The sequence below is a fragment of the Rhinolophus sinicus genome, chromosome 8 (assembly GCF_057876585.1).
Source record: "Rhinolophus sinicus isolate RSI-liver-muscle chromosome 8, RSI-T2T, whole genome shotgun sequence".
In the NCBI taxonomy this organism is placed as follows: Eukaryota; Metazoa; Chordata; class Mammalia; order Chiroptera; family Rhinolophidae; genus Rhinolophus; species Rhinolophus sinicus.
The window spans coordinates 36,873,487-36,899,318 of record NC_142508.1 but is presented as its reverse complement, the minus strand read 5'-3'; the positions used below and the strand labels follow the sequence as shown (position 1 = coordinate 36,899,318).

Here is a 25,832-nt window from a genome sequence, read left to right as displayed (position 1 = left end):
CCCACATTGACAGCAGCATTATTCACAAGAGTCAAGAGGTATAACCACCCCAATGTCAATTGATGGATAAAGGGATAAACAAAATGTGATATGTCTTAGTCTGATCAGGATGTTTTAACAAAATACCATAGACTGGGTGGCTTACGAATAGCAGACATGTATCGCTCACAGGACTGGAGGCTGGAAGTCCAAGATCAGGGTGCCAGCACGGCTGGGTCCTGGTGAGGACCCTCTTCCACGTTGCAGACGGCCTCCTTCTCGCTGTATTTGCACATGGTGGGTGGGGAAGGGCTATCTCAGGCCTCCCAGAGGCCCCAGCTGCTTATACTAGCCCCTTGGGGGTTAAGATATCAATGTCTTTATTTGGGGGGCATGAACATTCAGTCTATAGCATTCCACCCCTGACCCTCCAAAGTTCAACCGATAGCACATACAATGGAATATTATTCAGTCTTAAACGAAAAGAGGTCCTGTTGCATGCTACAACCTTGAGAACGCTGTACTCAGCGAAATAAGCTGGTCATAAAATACAAATACTGTATGATTCCACTTCCATGAGGTAAGTAGTCAAGTTCATAGAAACAGAAAGTAGAATGGTGGGTACCAGGGGTGGGGGTGGGAAAAATGAGGAGTCATTGTTTAATGGCTAAAGAGTTTCAGTTTTAGAAGGAGAAGTCCTGGAGGTTTGTCACACAGCTATGTGAGTGTTCTTAACCCTACCGGACTGTGTACTTAACAGTGGTCAATTACTTAAATGGTAGAACACGGTAAAATACTGAAAGTTGGTAAATTTTATGTTATACATATGTTGCCATTATGAGGTCAAAAACCCCCCACATTTCCCTTTAGCCTGAAGAAGTTACTTTAGTATTTGTACAACAAAAGTCTATTGGACTTCAAGGATGTTTGCTTATTTTATCCTGAAATATTATTTCAATTTTAATTTTGATTGTATTTTAATCGCCTAGGGTATGAAATTCTGGGTGATGTGATTTTAAAATCCCTTTAAAGAGATCACCCCATCATGTTCTGGTTTACGGTGTCTTGTACAAAGTCCCTTTTTTGTTATTGTCTCTCCATGGAAGGCAACTATTTGTATTATTCAAAATATTTGGCTGCTTGAAAAGTTTTCATATTGTCTTTTGACAAAAATTCCTGCTATAGAGTGGACTTGGGCAAAGGCATGAGGGTGAGGCGTGCACACGGGGCTGAGGTGGGGTTGCCTGCTGCCTCTGCCCTCCAGGAAAGGGGTCCAGGGGGGCCTGCATGACCTCAAGCTCTATACCTTCTCCTCCCCCTGGGATTCTGAGACTGACTGTGATTAAGCGAATGGTTCTGGGCCAAACCTGTAATGAGTGTGAGCAATGGACTCAGCCTTCTCCTTAGGGGCTATCACGGACTCTAGATAGAAATGCACAAAACACGATCCAAGTCAGTTTTAGTTCCTTAAGGACCACCGAATGCCCCCTGACGACTAGACTCGCTCAGATTGTTAGAGCAGGGGCGCCAGGAGGTACTTGCTTCCCGCAGAGAGGAAGGGTCTCCTGTCAGAAGTATTCTGGGCCATGTGGATGCTGATGCATCTTGTCCAGCTGGGGGACTTGACCTTGGGTTTCCACCCAGGCTTTGGGTGAGCCAGACCTCTGCTGAGAAGCTGAATTAGAGACACACTTGGTATTCGTTTGGTGCATCAGTGCAGTAATCTCTCTAGGAACCCCCAAATTACATGCCTACAAGGCCAAGGCAGGTATGGTAAAGGCATGATGTAAAGAAAATGATGGAGAAAGTGTAGTGATGAATAGCGCCAAAAGATTTTACATCCAAAATTATTAGTAGTAATTTTATGTCATGTAAATTTCACCTCAACAAAAAGTTGTACTATTAGTTTTGAAAACACACACACACACACACACACACACACACACATCCTTACTATGAGGTGAACACTAGACCTTCTTGCCTGTGAAAATAGTTGCTTCTTTCCCCGAATTCATTGGTCCGGGTTAATTTCTTTTTATTAGGATGGGCCTGTGCTCCTGAGGTGGGCCGGCCTGACTTGTTCTCTGCTCTTGGGGCCCATCCTGCCTGGCACAGGAAATGGGTAATTTCCTCTGCTGCCCTTCAGTCTATACCTTGTGGCTTCTGGTTGCAACATCCTCTCCTCTCACCCACCGCATCTGTTCCTCACTCCTAACAGACAGGACAGAGTATGGCGTTGGGAGAACGAGGCTGCCTTGAAACAATATCTGGAATCTCCGCCTCACAGATGCCACTAGTATCAGTGGGGTGAAGGCCAGAGGGGAGCAGGAGTGGAGAGAGGGGCTGGAGGTTGTATCAATCGCTAACGTTCAATGATTTAATTATTCATGATTGTGTAATGAAACCTCTATAAAAACCCACAACAAGAGGGTTCGGAGAGCTTCAAGTTGCTGGGCACTTGGAGGTGATGGGAGAGTGGTGACCTCACAGAGGCAATGGAAGCTCCACGCCCCTTACTTCATACCTGGCCCTGTGCATCTCTTCTGTCTGGCTGTTCCTGAATTATATGCTTTTAAGTGAAACCAGTGACCTGGTAAGTAAAACGTGCTCTGAGCTCTGTGAGCCGCTCTCAGAAATTAATAAGTCCGAAGGGAGGAGGTGTTGGGAACCTCTGATTTACAGCCAGTCGTTCAGAAGCACAGGTGGCAACCTGGACTCGTGACTGACATCTGATGTAGGGTTGGGGGGCAGGTTAAGAACTGAACCCTTAACCCCTGGAATCTGACACTGTCCCCAGGCAGAGAGTGTCAGAATTGAGTAGGATTGCTGCTTATTGGTGATGTGGGAGAAACGTCCCCCTGACTCCTGTTTAAATTGATCTCAGAATAAATAGTTCAATCATTTCCTTGTAGTAAGATTTCTAAGTCCGGCGTGTGTTACCCTCAGAGCACGTCTTATGGCTCCTTGCAGCCCACGTCCTGATAGTCACCTTTCCAGTGGTCAGCCGCCACATGTGGCGATTGGCCAGCACATCGGACAGCACTGCTCTAGGACAAAAGTCTAGGGGCGCAATTTTGCTGGTCGTGATATAAGCCCAGCCTCAGTTTATTAGATGCCGCTATTTTTCTCTGACGTGCTTGTACCGTTTATATTCCAACAATCATTGTCCCACACTTTCACTAACACTGGGTGTTTTCAGACATTGTAATATTTGCCAACTTGGAGCAAGTATAATAGTATCTTGCTATGGTTTTCATGTGCACTTTCCTGGTTGTGAATGGTGTGGGGCAGCTTTGTATTTGTTTACTGGTTGTCGTGTGCTGTCCTTTATGAGGCAGGCGCCTGCTCAAGGGAGCCCATTTTCTGTATTTTCTCTTTCCTATGTATTTATAGAAATTCTTCTTCAGTTCTGGAGGCTGATACTTTGATGCTTATTGTGTTGTAAACATCTTCTCGTACTTGAAGGCAGATGACTGAGCACTCCCCGTGGCGTGTTTTATGAAGAGTCCTTAATTTTAACACAGTCCGTATTTTCAGTGTTTCTCTTTATAAAGAGTGCTATTTATGTGTTGTTCAGGAAACCTTCCCTACCTTAAGTGCATGGAGCTATCCTGTGATATTGTCATCTAATAGCTCTATTGCTTTGGTTCACAGAAAGCACTAGGTCTTCAGTCCATCCGCCCTGGAGTTTAGTGCATCGTATGAGCTAAGGGTGCGATTTCATTCGACTGCATTCGGGTCCCGAGTAGCCCACATGTGTTTAAAATGTCTGTCTTTTTGTCACTTCTTTGTATCACTTCCTCTATCGTGCATGACGTTTCCTGTGGTTGAGGTCCACCTACCCTATTTTTGTGCCCCTACTCTGCTCTTGTGGTCTATCCCCGTGTCAGTACAACACTGTCTTAGTCTCTGTAACGTTGTGATCCATCTTAATGTCTTACAGAGCCAGTCCTCACACAATGTTCTTCTTCATGATTGCAGTGGCTCCTGGGAAATTTCTACTGCAATGTCAATTTTACAACAGCGTATCACGTTCCAGAAAAGTCAATCGGGAGATTGGGTGACAGACATATTGCTTTATTCTGCAGATCAATTAGGATAGAATTGACATTTATATAATACTGTTTTCAAACCCATTAACATGCATATTTTTCCATTTATTTACATGTTTGCTGTCCTTCAGTAAAGATTTGTAATTTCCTCCATTGAGGAAGTGCACAGTATACTTCTGTTATGTCCATCTCTAGAGAATGACACATGTCCCAGGTGTATCACAATTTTTTATTTTTAATGACAAAATCATTTACTTTTGAAAGATTATCAATACACCAAGTAATAACAAGTAACAAGGTTTTGAATCCTATGAACTAGTAATTTGGATTAAGAAGTACTAGAAATCGCCCGAACAATTATACTAGTGTTCATTGTTGTAACCCTTAGCCAAAAAGGACTATTTAAGGCTATTTAAGGCTGGCTGCTGCTTTACACATGTTACAAATAACTATTTACTACTTTTTCATAGATAAAGCCCCTGACCTTCAAGAAAGCTTTAGGGGAAAAAACATTTAATCCCTTTCTTTCTTAAAAAGTTTGTTTTTTTTACTACATCTAAGAAAGAAAAAGTCAGTGTTGCTATACATATGTTGCTTGAGCTAAAAGGCATAGGAAAACAGACAACATATACCCTTAAATTTAAGAAACATGAGGTAAAAAGATGAACTCTTTGGATAAGCTCTAAGTTTATACAAAGAAGCTAGGTTTGCTATTCCCCAAAAAGCAAAAGGACCTAGTAGATAATAAACAGAAATAATTTAATGCCTTTCACAAAATATAACTCAAGCTTTGCGAAAGCTTCATATTCCGTGGAGGTGGCTGAAGGCCAATCCATGGAACCGGCGCTTCTTTCTTCTTCCCCATCCATTTATGCCGTAGTTTTCGTGGATCTCTGGCCGGATGTCGCAGACAAAGGCCAAGAGGTTATCCAGGACTTCATCCCTGTTCCGCTGGAAGTCGGTCTGGAGGACGGTCATCTTCTCCTGGGTGTCCTTCTGCACTTCAGTGCTGCAACTGCCGTGTGATCCCAGAGCCGCAGCTTCCCTGGCCTTGAACTGCTTCTCCCTCTGCAGGCGGTGCTGTTCAGTTTCAGCCTGAGCCTCTTCTTTGGCCTGCTTCAGCCTCCGGTGCTTTCGCTTGCGGGCCTCCGACGCCTTCTCGGCGCCCGCTTCTCGGCCTGCAGCAGCTGCTGAATACCCTGCGATGGACTGGCCATGGCGGCGGTGACTCTGAAGCCGAGGTGAGCGGCCTAAATCCGCTCGATCGCTCACAATTTTTCATGCTGTTGTCAATGGCGTCTTTTATAACATCCCGTTTTTGTTTATTACTGTCATACAGAAATGCATTTGATTTTTGTAATTTGATTTTGTCTCTAGCAATCTTGCTCTCTTATTAAGCCCCCAAATGTATCCGTATATACTTTTGCATTTTTATATATATATATAATCATTTATGCAGAAAGACCTCTGTCATCTTTTCAATTTTCATACTTTTTACTTGTTATTACCTTCCTAGACTAGTACCTGATGCTACTGCACTAGGTATGATGTTTGCTGAAGACACTGTAGGGTAGATGTTGAGAAAAATTTGCCGTCATTGGTCAATGTGAGCTCTTGTGTGTTTGTTTCTTGTTCCCTCACATGAGAGACTGCATGCGAGGTGATGGTTAAGTGTTGTCTGTTGACTCTTTGTTCTGTCACATAAGAGAGTGCATGTGATTACCAATGAATATAAATTTTGAGGCTGAATTGTAGGGTGGATGTTGAGGAAAATTAGCCTTCATTGGCTGATGTGAGCTTTTGTCTATTAGCTTGTTCCTGTATGTGAGGTGATTTCTGTGCTGTGATCAGGGGTTGAGTAAATTTCCCCTTTGGTCTCATCCTCTTGAGTAGGGGAGATATGAGATGATGTTGCTTTCTGTCTGTTTCGCCCACGTCAGCAGATGCAGTGAAGAAGTAGCTAAGTTATGTCAGGATGATGTGACAGGCACATCGCCAGGACTTGTTGCTTATCCGGATGAATTGACCCTTTGGCCGAATGGGAAGCATTCATATCAGTAACTGCCGGACCCTCCCAGAACTGGCCATTCCCGGAGGGGGAGGCAGGAACAAGAAACTTGGCTCTAAGGTACGTCTGAGGAAACATAAGACAGACCTCAGGTGGCAGTGTAATTATTATTATTTCATCATTTGGTCAATTGTCATTGGTGATTTCTCATCATTCTAACATTTTGAAGACTCCCAGCAACATGCAGCTTACAACACCAGGGGATGTCCTGACTTCCGGCCGTGAACCTGGTGAGGTCTGGCTGGTTCCCGGCCTCTCCAGTGTTGTTCCCCACGGTTAGCCTTCTTGAGAACTGGTTAGCATCTAGAAAACTTGTATGCAGCTTGCAGCTTACACATCAGAAGACGCTCTGACTTCTAACAACAACAAAGACAACAACAGCAACATTCTTGGGAACTAGCAAGCAGCGGTGTGGGAGACGCCTGAGTTTCTCTCAGCTACAGACGTGACTAGGTTTTGATTTATGACTTTTCCAGTGCTGTTCTCCCCCAGTTAGACGAGCTTTTGACATTTACTGTAATAGTTACTATTCCATAGAGCTTATGACTGGTGTTGGATACTCCTTACTGATGTTATTTGTGTATTTAGCCAAGTGATTTTTGATCAATAGTAAACATATGTTGGGATCTCTTAAACTTATACGTACGTGTACTCCTTTGACATGACACTGTTATCAACGTATATAGTTTAGTCTTAACCACCTATACGCTCTGACATTAGCATATTCTATTAATTGCCTTTGTCTTTGCTAAATAAGTTGATTAGGTATTAAACAAATTAATTAATTATACCCATTCTAGCGTGTGTCCCTCCTCCTTCTTTTCCCCGCTTGTCATTAGAGACACTCTTTATCTTGTTAGGGAAATTCTCTTTTATTCCTACTTGGCCGTGAGTTTTATCAGGAAGGCATTTGAAATCACCCAATGCTCACTTCTTTTAATCTCTTGAATCAGTCAAGGGCCGATCATGAAACCAGAAGCCACACCATGTATTTCAGCAGTGGTAATGTAACCCAAGGAACTTGTTATGGACATGTTGAAACACTAACGGAGCACGAAGGAAGCGCTGCCTGCCAGTCTTGCACCTCTCTAGTCTCTGCTCAGAGGGAGGTTTTCTTTGTTTTTGTTTTAAATTAGTGTTCTTATGTATGTATTTTGTTGAGATATAATTGACAGGTAACATTATGTTAGTTTCAGGTGTCTGACTTCATGATTTGACATATGTATATATTGTGAACTGCTCACCACAATGTGTCAAGTTAACATCCATCACCACATGTAGTTACACATTTTTTTTCTTGTGATCAGAACTTTTAGGAATTTTCTCTCTTAGCAATTTTCAAATATACAACAGTGTTATTATTAACTAATATTATTATTGTTATTTTTTAAGATTTTATTGGGGAAGGGGAACAGGACTTTTATTGGGAAACAGAGTGTACTTCCAGGACTTTTTGTCCAAGTCAAGCTGTTGTCCTTTCAATCTTAGTGTGGAGGGCACAGCTCAGGTCCAGGTCCAGTTGCCGTTGCTAGTTGCAGGAGGTGCTGCCCACCATCCCTATCAGGACTCAAGGAGTTGAACCGGCAACCCAGCGGCTGAGAGCCCACTGGCCCATGTGGGAATCGAACTGGCAGCCTTCAGCGTTAGAAAACGGAGCTCTAACCGCCTGAGCCACTGGTCGGGTCCCGAGAGCTCTATTTTTAATTTTTGAGGAACTGCCATACTGATTGACACAGTGGCGTACCAATTTACATTCCCAACAAGAGTGCAAGAGGGTTGCACTTTCTCCACATCCTTGCCGATGCTTGTGGTTTCTTCTCTTTTTGATAATCTCAGTTAGAGATTTGCTAGGCCACTCAGTGATGTGCATTGTGGGGACAAAACCATGGGAGTCCTGCTTTCTTTAGTCCTTTGCTTGCACAAGACAATCTTCTCTGCGATACATGCAGAGTCAGGGGTGGGTGAGGAATAGGGCTGGTTACCTCTTGTTCACGTGGACCCCGTGGGCAGGGGCAGACCCAGGTCTTGTGGAGCCCGACATTTATACGAATGTGGAGATCACTCCTTCAGAAAGAAAATACAAAATGTGGCACACATGTGAATTTTTCTGAAATGGTAAAACACATTGCATCAAGTCATGAAAATTAAAATGCTCAAAATCAAAATATAAGACAATCCAGGAAAATTACAGACTATTTTATTAGTCATACAGCATACCTGTCTGGCACTCCTGCATAACACATGTTCCCCACATTTATGGCTGGTGCTCTTTGATTGCCTCTTTTTATGAGAATAATTGCCATATAGTAATAAATATTAATATATTAGTAAATATTATTTATTGTTGTAAGTAGTATGTTTATATAAAATAGAGAATAGAAAGAGAATTCAATACTTTCTCCAGCACGATTGATTGAAATTTCTTTTACTCCTGTATGCTTTAAGAAACTTTCTTGCAATCCCAAAACTTGTTACTGGGAATGTCTAAAAGGTTTAAGATCGTTGTCACATTTGGGAAAACATGTACCACGTTTCCTTCATAAAAGAGCAGTAGGATTACAGGTCATTTCCTCATATCACTTGAGCCCTTGTCGGGCTTTGAAAAAGGGACCAAGCATGTGAGGGACCCTGAAGACGGAGCTTCCTGAGCTTTAAGGCAGCAAATTGGCTTCTGTGCTGAGGTCCAGCCTTTGGAGTCCCCGCTGAACGGGGCAAGGGTCTCCCTCTCCACAGCCCGTTTGGAGCAGGCCTGTGCTCCGTCTGTCCCACTGACCTTAAACTCATGGAGAACAACACTCGTGCATCCCACGTCCCCAGAACCCTCAGCGCAAAGGGGCTTCACTGCTCAGCTTTCCCCTGGATTCCACCTTCCACTGGATTTGAGTCTAAATTCCCTTCTTTCTTGCCAGCACTTGAATGATCTTCAGAAAATTTAAAACTATTCTTTTCCAGAGCATGCAGTGGTTTCAGCTGGAGGTGGCTCCCTCTGAGTCCCCAGGACCAGCCCTGTTTCTTCCAACCATGTTGGGCCCCTTCAGTGACCCCCCTCTTGACTTAAACATGATATGCAAGGTAACCACTTCCAGATTCACATCTGGACAAATTTCTCAACCTCTGGGGACCTCGGTGTATCCACCTGCAGGGTCGGCTGGGGGCAGAGGGTAGGGCAGGGTGATTTCTCAGCCCCCAGCTCACCCCGAAGGCCTGTGGAGCCCAAGTTCCCCTTCCAGGCGTGGCCACAGCTCTCTTAGCCCCGGCTTCCTGCTGGGGCGTCCTAGGCCGCACCCCACACTCTCGGCATTTCCTTCCCTGCAGAGGACGTGGGCCAGCTGTGTCCTGTCAGATGCAGACATGGTGCCTCTGCTGCTGCTGCCCCTGCTGTGGGGAGGTGAGTGGCCCAGGGTCCTGGAAGCCAGTGCAGGTTGGGGATTGGGGAGGGGCTGCAGCTGCAGCTGAGGCTCTGTGTCCCCCCAGGGTCCCTGCAGGAGAAACAAGGGTATGAGCTCAGACTGAAGGAATCGGTGACAGTGCAGGAGGGTCTGTGCGTCCACGTGCCCTGCTCCTTCTCCTACCCCTGGAATCTGCAATCTTCCTCTGACGTGCTCCACATCTACTGGTACCGAAATGGGGGCAACATACAACGCAATAATCTTGTGGCCTCAAACAACCCAGATAAACCAGTGAGGACTGAGACCGCCAACCGATTCCGCCTCCTTGAGGACCTCAGGACCAACAGCTGTTCCCTGAGCATCAGCAATGCCAGGAGGAGCGACACAGGAACCTACTTCTTCCGAGTGGAGAGAGGATATTATGTGAAATATAGTTACACAGATAAGAAGCTGCATTTGCAGGTGACAGGTATGGCGGGGCCCAGAAGCGGTCCTGGGACATGGGACCCCCGTCTTAGGACAGGAACAGGACATTGGAACACTCCCTGTCCAGGCCTAGGGGGTGTTGTTGTGGAAAGAGACACAGGACCTGTGGTGAGCTCAGGCCCCGAGGCATGGGTCCCTCTCAGGGTCACACTCTGGGTCCCCACACCCTGGGGCCCAGGCACCGCCTCTCTCCTCCTCAGCCCTCACAGAGGTACCCGACATCCACGTTCCAGAGCGTCTGGTGTCCGGCCGCCCCACACGTGTGACCTGCAACCTGCCAGGGTCCTGCGAAGGGGGAAGACCTCTGACCTTCTCCTGGGTGGGGGCTGCTCTTGACTCGCTGAGCCCCCGGACCCTTCGCTCCTCAGTGCTAAACCTCACCCTGAGGCCCCAGGACCACGGCACCAACCTCACCTGTCAGGTGAAACAGCAAGGATATAGGGTGCCTGTGGAGAGAACCATCCTGCTCAATGTGTCCTGTGAGTTTGGAGGGGTGGTGGGTCCCTTTGGGTAGTAGCAGTGCTGTGTGTGTGTGTGTGTTTTGTGTGTGTGTGTGTGTGTGTGTGTGTGTGTGTGTGTGTGTGTAGGGGAGGGCGAGGGGGAGGCTAGGCTGACCTGAGAAGACTCTCATGTATCTGAGTCTAGGTGAGGAGTTGGCCAGGCCAATTCCACCTTCCTGGGTCCCACCACCCCTTGGGTATGGGGTCAGCTTCCATCCCGCTCCTCACCTCTGAGTGGGGCATATGTTTCCATCCCAGATGCCCCACAGAACCTCACCATACGCATCTTCAGAAATGTCACAGGTAGGAAAAAGCTTCGTCTCGCTGGGGCTGGGACGTGTCCCTGGGGCCACCATGGACCAGAGGGGCAATCAGAGTTTGAATGGGATCAGATATGGGAAGGGCAAGGATAAAAGTCACGGCCCTCCCTCCTTACGTCCCTGCACCTGCTCGTTCCACCTCTCTCTCTCTCTCTCTGTCTGTCTCTCTGTCTCTCTGTCTGTCTCTCTCTCTCTCCTTTCTCTCTCTCTCTGTCACCCTCTCTTTGCACTTCTCTCCCCAAAGCCTTCGAGATTCTGCAAACCACTTCGCCCCTTCCCATACTGGAGGGCCAGGCTCTGCGGCTGCTCTGTGCTGCTGACAGCAACCCCCCTGCAGAACTGAGCTGGTTCCGGGGGTCCCCACCCCTGAACACCACCCCCATCTCCAGCACCGAGATCCTGGATCTGCCTCGAGTGGGGATTGCAGAAGAAGGAGAGTTCACCTGCCAAGCCCGGCACCCGCTGGGCTCCCCAAATGTCTCTCTGAACCTCTCTGTGCACTGTGAGTGGGGGGATGGGGGACCCCTGGGGTCAGGACACCTGAGTGCTGGGGAGGGGAGAGGCACCGCTGACCCTTCTCCTCCCTCCCCACAGACCCCCCACAGGTCTCCTGCTCCTGGGGGGACAAGAGACTACACTGCAGCTGCTCCTCCCGAGCCCAGCCGGCCCCCTCCCTGCGCTGGCGGCTGAGGGAGCAGCTGCTGGAGCGGAACTTCAGCAACACCTCCTTCAAGGTCACCTTCAGCTCAGAGGGTCCCTGGGCCAACAGCTCTCTGAGCCTCAGTGAGGGGCTCAGCTCCAGCCTCAGACTCAGCTGCGAGGCTGAGAATGTCCATGGGACCCAGAGTGTCACTGTCTTGCTGCTGCCAGGTCAGGGGATCTGCTGGGGACTGAGGCTGAGGGAGAAAGGAGTGGATTGGAGATGAAGCTGGGTGTGAGGGGCTGGGGCCTGGACAGCAGGTGATTGCTAGGACAGGGCCCTCCAGCTCGTGTCTGAACAGCCAGTTCTGTAAGGAGATGGGAAACCAGGGGACTTGGTGCTGGGACTGGGTCATCTCATGCCCTTTTCTCTGCAGGGAAGTCAGTGTCCCTGGCGGGAGTGGTTCCTGGGGCTCTTGGAGGCGCTGGTGCCATGGCCCTGCTGTCCTTATGCTCGTGTCTCATCTTCTTTTGCATGTAAGCCTTTGTCCTGGGGAGGAACAGGGAAGTGTGCAGTAGGCGGCGATGACAGGTGTCACTGAATCCCAGAAAAGCAGAGCTGAGTGCATCCAGAGGGGCCTACTTTGGGAGGTGGGTGGGGGTAACAGCTTTATTGAGATACAATTCCCATATGGTTAAAGTGTACAGTTCAACGGCTTTTAGTTCATTCACGCAGGTTGTGCACCCAACACCACAATCAATTTAGAACTTTTTCAGTAGGCCAAAATGAAAAAGAAACAAAGAGAAATCCCACGCCCCTTAATTGTGATCCTGTCCCCACCGTCCCCCCAGCCCTAGGCAACCACTAATCTATTTTCTATTTCTCTACACTTTCCCATCCTAGACATCTCATACAAATGGAATCATAATATGTGACCCTTCGTGACTGACTTCTTTCATGTAGCATGATATTCTCAAGGTTCATGCATGTGTCAGTACTTTATTCACTTTTATGTCTAAATAATATTCCATTTAATGGATGGGGCACATTGTATTTGTCCATTCATGTGTTTTGGACACTCGGGTTGTTGCCGCATTTTGACCATCATGAATAACACTGCTGTGATCACTCGTGTACGAGTTTCTGTGTGTAAGCGGGGTCTTTAGTGACAGAAATTCAATCTTGGCCAAAAGCCTGGTCATCCAGGGGGACAGAGTACTCACTTGCATGTCAGGAGGGTCTCTGAGTCCGGTTTCAGGGCCTGGATGCCCCAGTTGTGTTACCAGGGAGTGAGGGCAGCGTGTCCGCCTGTGCCTGGGCCACTCTGGCTGCAGTGTTGTCATCTCTCCCCTTAGAGTGAAAGCCCGCAGGAAACAAGCGTCCAGGAGACTAAAGGGCGTGGATGATGAAGACGCTGTCATGGGTACAGTCGCCTTGGTGAGTGATATGGGTGTCTTTTCATGCAGTGTGAACATCCATTCAAGGAGTGCAGACAGCTCCTTAGCCTTCCCCCAAGCCCACGCCTCTGTGGTCAGCTGGGCAGGCAGCTGCGGGCTGACTTTCTGTGGGTTCTTCCCCTTCCTCTCTCGGAGCCAATGGTCAGCCCCCTGCCCTACCCCTGCTGACCACTGAGCCCACCTCACCTCTTTGCCAGATACAGGCTGCCAGAACCATTTCCTCTAAACTGTTACTTTCTACCCCTTCTGGGCATGTTACCTCACCTGTCCCACCTCAGTTTCCTTATCTGCAAATGGGGATAATAAGAGTATCCTTTATACTGGGTTTTTGTGATGATTAAATGTATTAGTAAGCCCCCGATATGGTCTAAACAATCATAGTGTTACAAAAATTAAAATGAACGAGCAAATAGTTGAGTTAATAAGAAATGGGTGTAGAATAAGATAAATGAAAAACTGTCCCATCAGCCCAACCTGCCCTTGGGACCGTGCCCGCCTTACTTCTTCCCTGACTCTCTTCTCTCCCCTTCACTCAGGGTTCAAAGCAAAAGCCCCAGCCAGACAGCCCCCCAGAGCAAGTGCTACCTGCCGGGGATGCCCCTTCCTCAGGGGAGCAACAGGAGGAGCTCCACTATGCAAACCTCAGCTTTCATGGGATAAAGTTGCGGGACCCTCAGGACCAGGAGGCCACCAGCACCTGCGAGTACTCAGAGATCAATACAAGAAAATGAGGACCCACCCAGAGCTCAGTCTTGGCCGGAGGGATCACAGCCCCTCTCAGGGAAAGAAATCAGGGATGAATTATTGTCGCATGAGGTGCCCTAGTGGCAACATTAACAGACAGGTGACAGGACTAGAAAGACTTGGGCTCCACTGCAGGCTTTAGCACGTCCTAAGGCATAGTTATCAGGCAATTCACTTTAGTTCTCTGTTCCTCAGTTGCCCATTCTGTCCATCAGATATCATGCAGCCTACCTCAAGGTGGTTGTGAGCATTAAAGAAATTAACACAGAAATCAACCAACAGAAGTCCTGTCACATGGTGCGTGCTCAGGCTTGCTGGTCTCTCTTTTCTTTGAACACAAAAGTCCTGCTTGTAAGTTCTCCTGAGGCCAGGGCTGACCGGGCACAGAGGGCCGGGTGGCAACTTGTTGGTGTCACTGTCCCTCCCAGAACTCTTCAAAGCCACCCAGGGAAAGACCAGCCCCTCAGCCTCACATTCGTTTCATAATGTGGTATCTTATAGTCTCTCTGGTGTCATCTCCGCACCCCATTTTTACCTGTCAAATTTTCCAGCACATTCCTTTTCCTCCTGACTTTCAATCCCCTCCCTCTCTCGTTTACAGGCCTCATAAGGTTCTTTGCAAGTCTGTTGACTGAAAACAAAGGTCAACTAGGTATTGTGTCGTAAAGAGGAGTCATTCAGGGAAAAGACAGTGTTGCAAGGTGTGTGCACAGCTGCAGGGAGCCGTATGCACACCCTGCACAAGAAGCAGCAGGAAACCCTGTAGCGGGGAAGAGGAGGGGGGCTGTTACGACCATAGAGCTCTGTTGTAACTGCAGAGTTTTTCCTGCAGCTCTTGGGACCACGAAGGCTGTGAGAGCTCACTCACAGGCCCTTCTGATTCCTGTCTGGGTTAAGGTCTCTGCGGCAAATTTGGACAAGCCAGAGAGCTGACCCTGACTGTCTCCTGCACAAATCCATTCACAATTCTCTGGCCTTGGACAACACATAACAAGCATCGTCCCCTGACATTTATCTACTCACCCACCCTCTCCTCTCGGCCTTTGTTCCTTCAGCCTTCCATGCTGGTTCATACTGAAGATTTTGCAATTCGAGATTCCACCTGCTAGAAGTCACACCACCTTATTTTCGTCTGGCTTACACCATCCTGTCCTTCAAAACTGAGTTCAGGGACAGATTTGGGATGAGAACTGTGGACTCAGTGGACTGAAAAGAGAGCTTATGCTCTCCCTCCTCTAGAGTTAAACTAATTTAGTTTTTTAAAAGAGAGCACTAAAACCAAAGCAGCCAAAAATTTACCAGCAGTACTACAGCGTAAGTGTCTAACTTTTTTTGATTGCAAGTGCCTGATGTTAAGCTGTTGATTGCCAAGGCATCCATCTATTTCTAGGGCATCCATCTGCAATAAACATCTTGTCAGCTACACAACCAGATGAAGAGCCCGGCTACGCCACCTGTGACGTCTACCTCTTAGAAAGCCCTGGGTGACCTAGATAACTGACCTCTTAAGTGACCCCACTTTTCCCTCCCAAACTTTAATTCCCACTCTGATATTTTAAATTTGCCAGTAGAGAACCCATGAAACCCTAGGCACCCCACCCTCCATCCCAGTAAAGGCAGAACCCCCGGTTCTCTCTCTATTTCGCGCTCTCTCACTCCCTGTGCCCTTGCTGAGTGGTCGCTGGGCATGTTGTGTATCCTCCGGGACTTGTGAGGACAGTCATCCCCCCTTATCCGTGGGACCCCCTGTGGCTGCTTGAAACCATGGATGGTACCAACCTTATATGTATTATGACTTTTCCTATACATACGTACCTATGATAAAGTTTAATTTATAAATTAGGCACAGTAAGAGATTAATACCAATAACTAATAATAAAATAGAACAATTATAAAAATACACTGTGATAAAGATTATGTGACTGTGGTGTCTTTCTCTCAAAACATCTTATTGTCCTGTACTTATCCTTCTTCTTGTGAGGATGGGAGATGACACGTGCCTACCTGATGAGATGAAGTGAGGTGAATGGTGCAGGCATTACGGCATAACATGAGGTTACTATAAGGGTTACTTGTACATAAGCACCATGATACTGTGACAGTCGATCTGATAATCAATGTGACTAGTGGGCTGGAGGCACATATAACATGGAGACACAGAGCGATGGCTCCCAGCCCAGGCAGGACAGACCAGAACAGCATGAGATTCATCACTCTACTCAGAATGTCATGAAATCTAAAACGTATGAATTGTTTATTTCTGGAATTTTGTGTTTAATATTTTGGGGCTGTGGTTGACCAGGGCTAACCAAAAACATGGAAAACGAAATTACAGGTCCAGGAGGACTACTGCAATAAACCTGTTTTTTCAAAGATCTCTGATGGTTGTTGCTGAAGTGTGTCTTATAATAAGAACCACAAGGGCTGGTTCAGCCACAACGTTGGCTCCAGTGGGGGAAATGTCGTGGCCACATATAGCATGGGCCTAAGTGAGTGTCTCAGTGACACAAAACAAGCACCCAAATCTGGATAAGTTATTTCCTAAACTTTAGAAAGTGGGCCTTAGGAAAGAAGTGGACAATTACTGTGCGGAAGTAGAACACCAATTCCCCACATCCACTACCCAAAACCCCTTTTCAGTGTGATAATAAGTTGAGTTGTGACTCTTGTGTTGGTAATGACAGGTTAGATTATTCTGATCAAGACTTGTGCTGACAATAACAAAATCCTTTGGGAAACAAAACTAAACAGAAGAAATAAAATCCCTTATTTTAAAAGTATAGAATACCTGAAAATAAAATAAAATGGGAACATATTAGACCAGAATTTTGGGGAAATCCTGAATCCAGAGAATTAGGCAGAATAGCGAAGCCAACCCAATGGCATTTACCCATATTGATCATGTGAGCTTTGGTTCTGTGGCTTTGTGTGGTCTGGAAATGAAAGTCAAGACCCCTGCCCAAGGTGGGAAGTTTCATAGGAGATTACCCCAATATTAAGTTTGTATCAGGGCAAGGTGAGCCAAAGAAAACCAAAGACAAGGAGAAAATCTGAACAGCAACTGGAGAAAAAAACTGCCTTCACAAAAAAAAGAAAAGAAAAAAATACAGCAGTTTAATTGAATTATCAGTAGCAACCATGCAAAGAAGAAGAAAGCAAATCCTATCTTTAAATATCACTTTATAATCTATACTCAGTAGAGATAATTCAAAAGTGAGGAAGCAATACAGATCTTTGGGGAAAAAATAAATGGAGGAAATCATTGCCTATAGAATACAAATAAAAGTTAGTTTTAAAATTCCTGACAATAACAGCTGAGTCCAAAGTTGGGGGGGGGAGAGCATACGTATTTTACATTTTATAATATGTACATATTGTCCAGGAGGAGAGAGAGGTTTTCATTTACTAAAGACTTAGGCAAGTTAATTATGCATGGAGTAATTTTCATGGTACTCACTCAAGAATAGAATCATATAACTTACGAACTAATCGTGGTTAAAAGTATACTGTGAAAAACTTAGTAAATCAAAAGAAGACAAGAATGGAGAGACAAAGTAATGTGGAATTGGTGACACATATAGAAAATAAAACATAACATGGGATACTCACATAGAATATAATGGGTAAATGCTTCAGTTAAAAACAGAGAATCAGCTTGGATTAGTATTCCAAGTACACGCGCCTTATAATATATGCATCTAAATTATAAGGATAGAGAATTTCAAAAATAAAAGGAGACAAAATTATATACTATGCCAACATTAATAATAGGAAAGCTGGTGTAGTCCTATTAAGGTCATACAAAAACACATTTACTACATCGTTCCATTTAAGTAAAGTTCTAAAGCAACCATCTTGGTCAAGAATAATACTCAGGGGGTGGCAGGATGGCTCAATTGGTTAGATTGCAAGCTCTGAACAACAGGGTTGCCAGTTCAATTCCCACATAGGGCAGTGAGCTGCGCCCTCCAGCTTCCAGAGGGGTGGCCGGATGGCTCAGCTGGTTAGAGCCTGAGCTCTCAACAAGGTTGCTGGTTCAATTCCCCTCCATGGGATGGTGGGCTGTGCCCCCCACAACTAAAGATTGAAAACAGCCACTGGACTAGGAGCTGAGCTGCGCCCTCCACAACTAGATTGAAGGACAACTACTTGGAGCTGATGGGTCCTGGAGAAACACACTGTTCCCCAATATTTCCCAATAAAATTTATTTAAATAAAAGAATAGATACTCAGATGTCATGCTTCGAGGAAAAGGCAGGGAAAAAAATGGCCCCAAATGGCAATATGGTGGTAACTCCTGAGAGGCTGGGATAGGATGGGAAACAAAGAGAAATTCTGAGGTTCCTGGGGGCCTCCAGGTTCTAGTTCTTGACTTGAGAGATGACCACACAGTGTAAACTATAAATACATATATTACATGTAATATAAACTACATACTATGTATTTCTTTTTTTTTTTATTATTAAATTTATTGGGGTGACAATTGTTAGTAAAATTACATAGATTTCAGGTGTACAATTCTGTATTACATCATCTATAAATCCCATTGTGTGTTCATCACCCAGAGTCAGTTCTCCTTCCATCACCATATATTCGATCCCCCTTACCCTCATCTCCCACCCCCCACCCCCACCCCCCTTACCCTCTGGCAACCACTAAACTATTGTCTGTGTCTATGAGTTTCTGTTTCTCATTTGTTTGTCTTGTTCTTTTGTTGTTTTTCGTTTATATACCACATATCAGTGAAATCACATGGTTCTCTGCTTTTTCTGTCTGACTTGTTTCGCTCAGCATTACTCTCTCAAGATCCATCCATGTTGTCACAAATGTTCCTATATCATCTTTTCTTACTGCCGAATAGTATTCCATTGTGTATATATACCACAACTTCTTTATCCATTCATCTATCGAAGGACATTTTGGTTGTTTCCATGTCTTGGCCACCGTAAACAAAGCTGCAATGAACATTGGAGCACACGTGTCTTTATCTCTAAATGTTTTCAGATTTTTTGGGTAGATACCCAGGAGAGGGATTGCTGGGTCATATGGCAATTCTATTCGTAATTCTTTGAGGAACCTCCACACTGCCTTCCATAACGGCTGCACCAGTCTGCATTCCCACCAACAGTGTATGAGGGTTCCTTTTTCTCCACAGCCTCTCCAACATTTGTTATTATTTGTCTTGTTGCTGATAGCCATTCTGACTGGGGTGAGGTGATATCTCATTGTGGTTTTGATTTGCATTTCTCTGATGATTAGTGATGTTGAGCATTTTTTCATATGTCTATTTGCCATTTGTATGTCCTCTTTGGAGAAATGTCTCTTCAAGTCCTCTGCCCATTTTTCAATTGGGTTGTTTGTTTTTTTGTTGTTGAGTTGCATGAGTTCCTTGTATATTCTGGATACAAGCCCCTTATCGGAGGCACTGTTTGCAAAAATCTTCTCCCATTCAGTTGGTGGCCTCTTTATTTTGTCAATGGTTTCTTTTGCTGTGCAGAAGCTTTTAAGTTTCATATAGTCCCATTCGTTTATTTTAGCTTTTACTTCCATTGCCTTTGGAGTCAAGTTCATAAAATGCTCTTTGAACCCAAGGTCCATAAGTTTAGTACCTATGTTTTCTTCTATGCAGTTTATTGTGTCAGGTCTTATGCTTAAGTCTTTGATCCATTTTGAGTTAACTTTGGTACATGGTGACAAATAGCAGTCCAGTTTCATTCTTTTGCACGTGGCTATCCAATTCTCCCAGCACCATTTATTGGAGAGGCTGTCTTTGCTCCATTGTATGTTTTTAGCTTCTTTGTCAAAAATTATCTGTCCATATTTATGTGGTTTTATTTCTGGGTTCTCAATTCTATTCCATTGGTCTATGTGTCTGTTTTTCTGCCAATACCATGCTGTTTTGATTATTGTAGCCCTGTAGTACAAGCCAAAGTCAGGAAGTGTGATACCTCCATTATTGTTCTTTTTTCTTAAGATTGCTTTGGCTATTCGGGGTCTTTTGTGGTTCCAAACAAATCTGATGATTTTTTGTTCTATTTCTTTAAAATATGCCATTGGGATTTTGATGGGGATTGCATTGGATCTGTATATTGCTTTGGGTAATATGGCCATTTTAACTATGTTGATTCTTCCAATCCATGAGCACGGAATGTCTTTCCATTTCTTTGTGTCTTCTTCAATTTCTTTCAAAAATGTCTTATAGCTTTCAGCATATAGGTCTTTCACATCCTTGGTTAAGTTTATTCCTAGGTATTTTATTCTTTTTGCTGCAATTGCAAAAGGAATTGTTTTTTGTATTTCTTTTTCTGAGATTTCATTGTTAGTATATAGGAAGGCAATGGACTTTTGTGCGTTGATTTTGTAGCCGGCAACTTTACTGTATTCGTTGATTGTTTCTAATAGCTTTTTGGTGGAGTCTTTAGGGTTTTCTATATATAGCATCATGTCATCTGCAAAGAGTAATAATTTAACTTCTTCATTCCCAATTTGGATGCCTTTTATTTCTTTCTCTTGCCTGATTGCTCTGGCAAGGACTTCCAACACTATGTTGAAAAGCAGAGGTGATAGGGGACATCCCTGTCGTGTTCCTGAACGTAGAGCAAAGGGCTTAAGTTTTTCTCCACTAATTATGAGATTAGCAGAGGGCTTGTCATATATGGCCTTTATTATGTTAAGGTATTTTCCTTCTATACCCATTTTATTAAGTGTTTTAATCATAAATGGATGTTGTATCTTGTCAAATGCTTTTTTTGCATCAATTGATATAATCATATGATTTTTGTCCTTTATTTTGTTTATGTGATGTATCACATTGATGGATTTTCGTATGTTGAACCATCCTTGTGCCCCAGGGATGAACCCCACTTGGTCGTGATGAATAATCTTTTTAATGCATTGTTGTATTCGATTTGCTAGAATTTTATTTAGGATTTTTGCATCGGTATTCATTAGAGATATTGGTCTGTAGTTTTCTTTTTTTGTGCTGTCCTTACCAGGTTTTGGTATCAGGGTAATGTTGGCCTCATAAAATGAGTTAGGGAGTACTGTCTCTTCTTCAATTTTTTGGAAGAGTTTGTGCAGAATTGGTATTAGATCCTCTTTGAAGGTTTGGTAGAATTCACTAGTGAAGCCATCTGGTCCCGGACTTTTGCTTTTGGGAAGGTTTTGGATGACTGATTCAATTTCGTTACTGGTGATCGGTCTGTTTAGATTTTCCAGTTCTGCATGGTTCAGCCTTGGAAGGCTATATGTTTCTAAGAACTTGTCCATTTCTTCTAGGTTGTTGAATTTGGTGGCATATAGTCCTTCATAGTATTCTTGGATGATCCTTTGTATTTCTGTGGTGTCCGTGATAACTCCCCCTTTTACGTTTCTGATTTTGTTAATCAGTGTCTTCTCTCTTTTTATCTTAGTAAGTCTAGCCAAGGGTTTGTCAATTTTGTTAATCTTCTCAAAGAACCAGCTCTTTGTCACATTAATTTTTTCTATTGTCTTTTTGTTCTCTATTTCATTTAGTTCTGCTCTAATTTTTATTATTTCCTTTCTTCTGCTGACCTTGGGTTTTACTTGTTCTTCTTTTTCTAGTTCTTTAAGGTGTAACATGAGGTTATTTATTTGGGAATTTTCTTGTTTCTTGAGATAGGCCTGTAATGAGATAAATTTCCCTCTTAAAACTGCTTTCGCTGCATCCCAAAAATTTTGGTAGGATGTATTTTCATTGTCATTTGTTTCTATGTATCTTTTGATCTCTCCTCTAATTTCTTCTTTGACCCAGTCCTTCTTTAAAAGTATGTTGTTTAATCTCCATGTATTTGTGTTTTTTCCCGCTTTCTTTTTACAGTTGATATCCAATTTCAAAGCCTTGTGATCAGAGAATATGCATGGTATGATTTCAATCTTCTTAAATTTGTTGAGACTGATTTTATGTCCCAATATATGGTCTATCCTTGAGAATGTTCCGTATACACTAGAAAAGAATGTATAGTCTGATGTTTTAGGATGAAGTGCTCTATAAATGTCAATTATGTCCATTTCATCTAATGTGTCATTTAGGGCTATTATTTCGTTATTTATTTTCTGTTTGGATGATCTATCCATAGCTGTCAATGATGTATTTAAGTCCCCTAGTACAATTGTGTTTTGGTCAATTTCTCCCTTTAGTTCTGTTAGTAGTTGCTTGGTATATTTCGGTGCTCCCTGATTGGGGGCATAAATATTGATGACTGTTATGTCTTCTTGTTGTACAGTCCCCTTCACCATTATGAAATGTCCATCTTTATCTCTTGTTATCTTTTTCACCTTGAAGTCTGTTTCATCTGATATCATTATGGCTACACCTGATTTTCTCTGGGTACCATTTGCTTGGAGTGTCAATTTCCACCCTTTCACTTTGAGTCTATGCTTGTCCTTGTAGCTGAGATGTGTCTCTTGGAGACAGCATATGGTTGGGTTTAGTTTTTTGATCCAATCTGCTACTCTGTGCCTTTTTATTGGTGAGTTCAGTCCATTTACATTTAGGGTGATTATTGATATGTGAGGATTTCCTGTCATTCTATCTTTAGTTTTCTGGTAAGGCTGTGTCTCCATTGTTTCTTTGCCTTTTTGTTGTTGTCTATTATTTCTGTGTGGTGGTATTCTATGATGTTTCCCTCTGTTTCTTCTTTTATTTCAGTATATATTTCAATTCTGGATTTATTTTGAGTGGTTACCCTAAAGTTTATGTAAAAGAAAGTTTGATATTTAGAGTATTCCATTTTCTTCAGCACGCTTACTTTCTCCATTCCCATATTCCGGTTCAGGCCTTTACTCTCCCCCTTTTTGAGTTTTGGTTGCCACAAATTGTCCCTGTTGATGGTGGTCGAATAGCCTCCTTTAGTATTTCTTGTAGAGCAGGTCGTGTATTAGAAAATTCCCTCAGCTTCTGTATGTCTGGAAAGGTCTTTATTCCTCCTTCATATTTAAAGGATATCTTTGCTGGATATATTATTCTTGGCTCATGATTTCTCTCTTTCAATAGTTTGAATATTTGGTTCCACTCCCTCCTGACTTGTAGAGTTTCTGCTGAAAAATCTGATGATAATCTAATGGGCTTTCCTTTGTAAGTTACCGTCTTCTTTTCCCTGGCTGCCTTGAGGATTCTTTCTTTGTCGTTGATTTTAGACAGCTTCAATACAATGTGCCTTGGAGAAGGCCTGTTGGGATTGAGGTAACTAGGTGTTCTATTTGCTTCTTGGATTCGAGGGTCCAGTTCTGTCCACAAATTTGGGAAGTTCTCATCAACAATTTGTTTGAATATATTCTGTTCCCTTCTCTCTTTCTTCTCCTTCTGGTATGCCCATTATTCTTATATTGCTCTTTCTGATGGAGTCAGAAAGTTCTTGTAGAGTTCTTTCATTTCTTTTAAGTCTCAAGTCTCTTTCTTCTTCTATCTGTGTCATTTCCAGGTTTGTATCTTCGATGTCACTGATTCTTTCCTCCATCTGGTCAACTCTACTACCTAAGCTGGTTATTTCATTCTTAATTTCTTCTATTGAGTTCTTAATCTCCAGAAATTCTCTTTGGTTCTTTTTTAAAATTTCAATCTCTTTCGTAAAATGCTCATGCTGTTCTTTGATTGAGTTTCTGAGTTCATTTAACTGCCTATCTGTGTTTTCTTGTATCTCGTTGAGTTTTTTCAGAACTGCAATCTTGAATTCTCTGTCACTTAAGTCACACATTTCTGTATCTTTAAGTGCCTTCTCTGGAGACTTTTCACTTTCTCTCTGAGCTATCTTGTTGCCTTGGTTATTCATGGCGATTACTGGTTTACTATTTCTCTTCCTAGACATCTACAGGAGTGACTTCTGCAACAGGTTGATAGGAAGAGGTCTTTCTTTTGTTTTCCAGTACTTGTTGGTAGAATGTCTTATTATTTCTCCAACTGCAATTTATTTTTCTTCTCCCACACGGTAGTGCTGTTTTCTCTGCACTATTCCTGCTTCTCACACAATGGGGGGATTCCCTGGGAGACGGGCTTCTTCTCTGTTAATAGTTCGTCTAGGTCACAGGGCGCAGTGTCCCGGTGGGTATGCGGAGACCTTTTGATGTTCCAAAGCTCTTCCAGCTCCTGATTCAGAGCCCGTATGTTTCAGCAGTTCTGTTTACGCCTGCAGGGATCCGCCCAGATAGGTGGGGCCAGGGGCGGGGTAAGTTGTGAGAGGTGGCCCAGAGCAATGGCGGCAACCACCACCGCAGCCGGTCCTGTTTCCACGGCTCCCTCCCCTTTGTCGGAACTAGTTGGGCTGTGAATTTGTGTCTGCGGCCCACAGTTCTCAAAACAGCAAATTTTCTGTTGCTTTGATCTGACACTGCTACTGTTTCGCTTCTAGCACCGGGCAGGTGGGGGTGGGGCGAGCTCTGGGAGGGTAGGGAGGGGGCGGCTAGTCTCAGTGCCTAAGGCTCCGTTCTCTGCTCGGCAGTGCGGGCTTAAACCACCGTTTTCAGCCTTTTTCCCTCAGTCTTTTCTCCGAGGTCTCTGCCGTGAGCGTTGGGTTCAGCCGTGTTATATGCTGTCCCCTCAGCCCTCTGGGCCATAAGCGGAGCCCTAGCAGTCCGAGTTCTTCCCTCTCCCGCAGCTGCGGTAGTTCCGGGAAGCAGCGAGCTCGGCGCACTGAGCTGGGTCTGCGTCCTGCGCCCACGCGGCTCCGTCTCCGCGCACTTCTCCCTTTCCTCCTCCCTCCACTCGTGCGAATCTCCCACCTGTAGGTGATTTCAGTTGGTAGTGGGCCTCTTTGTCTTGCCTGTCTGCTGTGCAGGGAGTCCTTTGTGGAGTTTTTGTTGTTTGATTCGTTGTAAATTCCAGGGGAGTTTTACAGAGGCTCACCTCACGCCGCCATTTTTCCGGAAACCTATTATGTATTTCTAATACATTATCATGCATTATATTTATAACATTGATATTATATAAATATAATGTATTATTGGAACTATATATTAATTACATGTATAATATTTTATATATTTATATAATATAAACTGTAAAGATATATAGTTTACACAATGTAACTATAAATATATTTTTCATACCAAATATATGTAAAAATATTTCAAGCTAGGAAATGTCTTATTTTCTGATGGTCATCTTTTGTAGAAAAATGTGAAGGAAGAATAACATTATTACAGAAAACGATGAGTAAAAATTAATTTAAAAAACTCAGGCTTCTTGCCAGAAATCTTGATGGCTGTGATAACACCAAAATTGAAAACATTGTGATAAAAGACAATTTAGACGCAGTTAATACTGACAGGCTGGAAGGAGATATCAGCAAGATATAACACTGAGGAGAGATAATTGGACTGTGGGGAAGCAGGGAAGGGCTTGCCAGTGGGAAGGACCTGTCTGAATAAGGGCCAGGAGACCTGGCACTGCCTGCCGAGTCCTGAAATTGCAAGGGAGAGGTGTGGCTAGGGTTGGTAAAAGTTGGAGAGAAGTTATTCCTGGCAGAAGTGGGGCAGCCCAGGTCCCCAAAGCCCCTCCCCTTCCTCAGAAGAGCCCCAAGGGCTCCTCAGGGCAATGGTGTCCTGCCCCATTATACAGATAAGAAAACTGAGGCTCCACAGAATGTCCTGGTTCACTCTGAAGTCTGGGTCAAATCTGCTTTGTTCACTTTTGAATTGCTAGCAGCCAGCACAGTGCAAATGCGCGACATTTATTTATGAATGTTTCAAGTAGCTTGGCCTCCCTCCAAATATTTATTTCATAAGGTGAACTCCTATATTGCAAGTGCCAGTGAGAAAATATTCAACATGCAAACAGCTAGCACAGAATCTAGCCTGTGGGCAGTAAATACTTGGACCAGTATTTCTTGTTGTCATTATCAGCATCTCGGCACATTCTTCCCCTTTACACCCACCTTTCTCCCCAGTCCCCTGCTGGCCTAACACTGTGCCCAAACTCCCCTTTCTGTAGGTCACCGTGAGATCTTAATTCTTAGTGCTGGCCTGACTAGCTTGATCAATCCCCTAAGACATGGAGCAATTCATAGGGGAACTTCCTCTTTTAGGGACATTTCAGTGGCAAATATTAAGTGGAATCCACCCCTTCAGTAATAGTGAGCATGTTTCTGGCACCACAAGTTTAAAAGAACAAGGCAACTAGAGGGGTGAGAGGAAAAGCACAGAGATGAGCCCAGCCACTCACACCCCTTCTTCTGACTCCT

At 44.2% G+C, this 25,832-nt stretch overlaps 1 protein-coding gene and 1 pseudogene across 4 annotated transcripts; one reads left to right on the top strand and one right to left on the bottom strand.

The window, feature by feature from the left end:
- Positions 1 to 2,154: 2,154 nt before the first annotated feature.
- LOC141567598 (sialic acid-binding Ig-like lectin 5) lies at positions 2,155 to 15,552 on the top strand. Of its 4 annotated transcripts, none has more exons than XM_074315529.2 (12): positions 2,155 to 2,572; positions 5,972 to 6,159; positions 9,052 to 9,171; positions 9,415 to 9,487; positions 9,574 to 9,957; positions 10,208 to 10,453; positions 10,733 to 10,777; positions 11,039 to 11,296; positions 11,389 to 11,664; positions 11,871 to 11,970; positions 12,790 to 12,871; positions 13,428 to 15,552. In XM_074315529.2, exons 2-12 carry the CDS (start codon positions 6,070 to 6,072, stop codon positions 13,620 to 13,622), a joined length of 1,869 nt encoding a protein of 622 aa, XP_074171630.2. In that variant the 5' UTR covers positions 2,155 to 2,572; positions 5,972 to 6,069; the 3' UTR covers positions 13,623 to 15,552. The 4 variants fall into 4 exon arrangements, with proteins under 4 accessions (XP_074171630.2, XP_074171627.2, XP_074171626.2 ...); XM_074315526.2 differs by having other exon boundaries at positions 10,175 to 10,453; XM_074315527.2 differs by lacking the exon at positions 2,155 to 2,572 and adding an exon at positions 5,142 to 5,272 and having other exon boundaries at positions 10,175 to 10,453.
- LOC148757537 (V-type proton ATPase subunit G 1 pseudogene) lies at positions 4,833 to 5,263 on the bottom strand (annotated as a pseudogene).
- Positions 15,553 to 25,832: the final 10,280 nt, after the last annotated feature.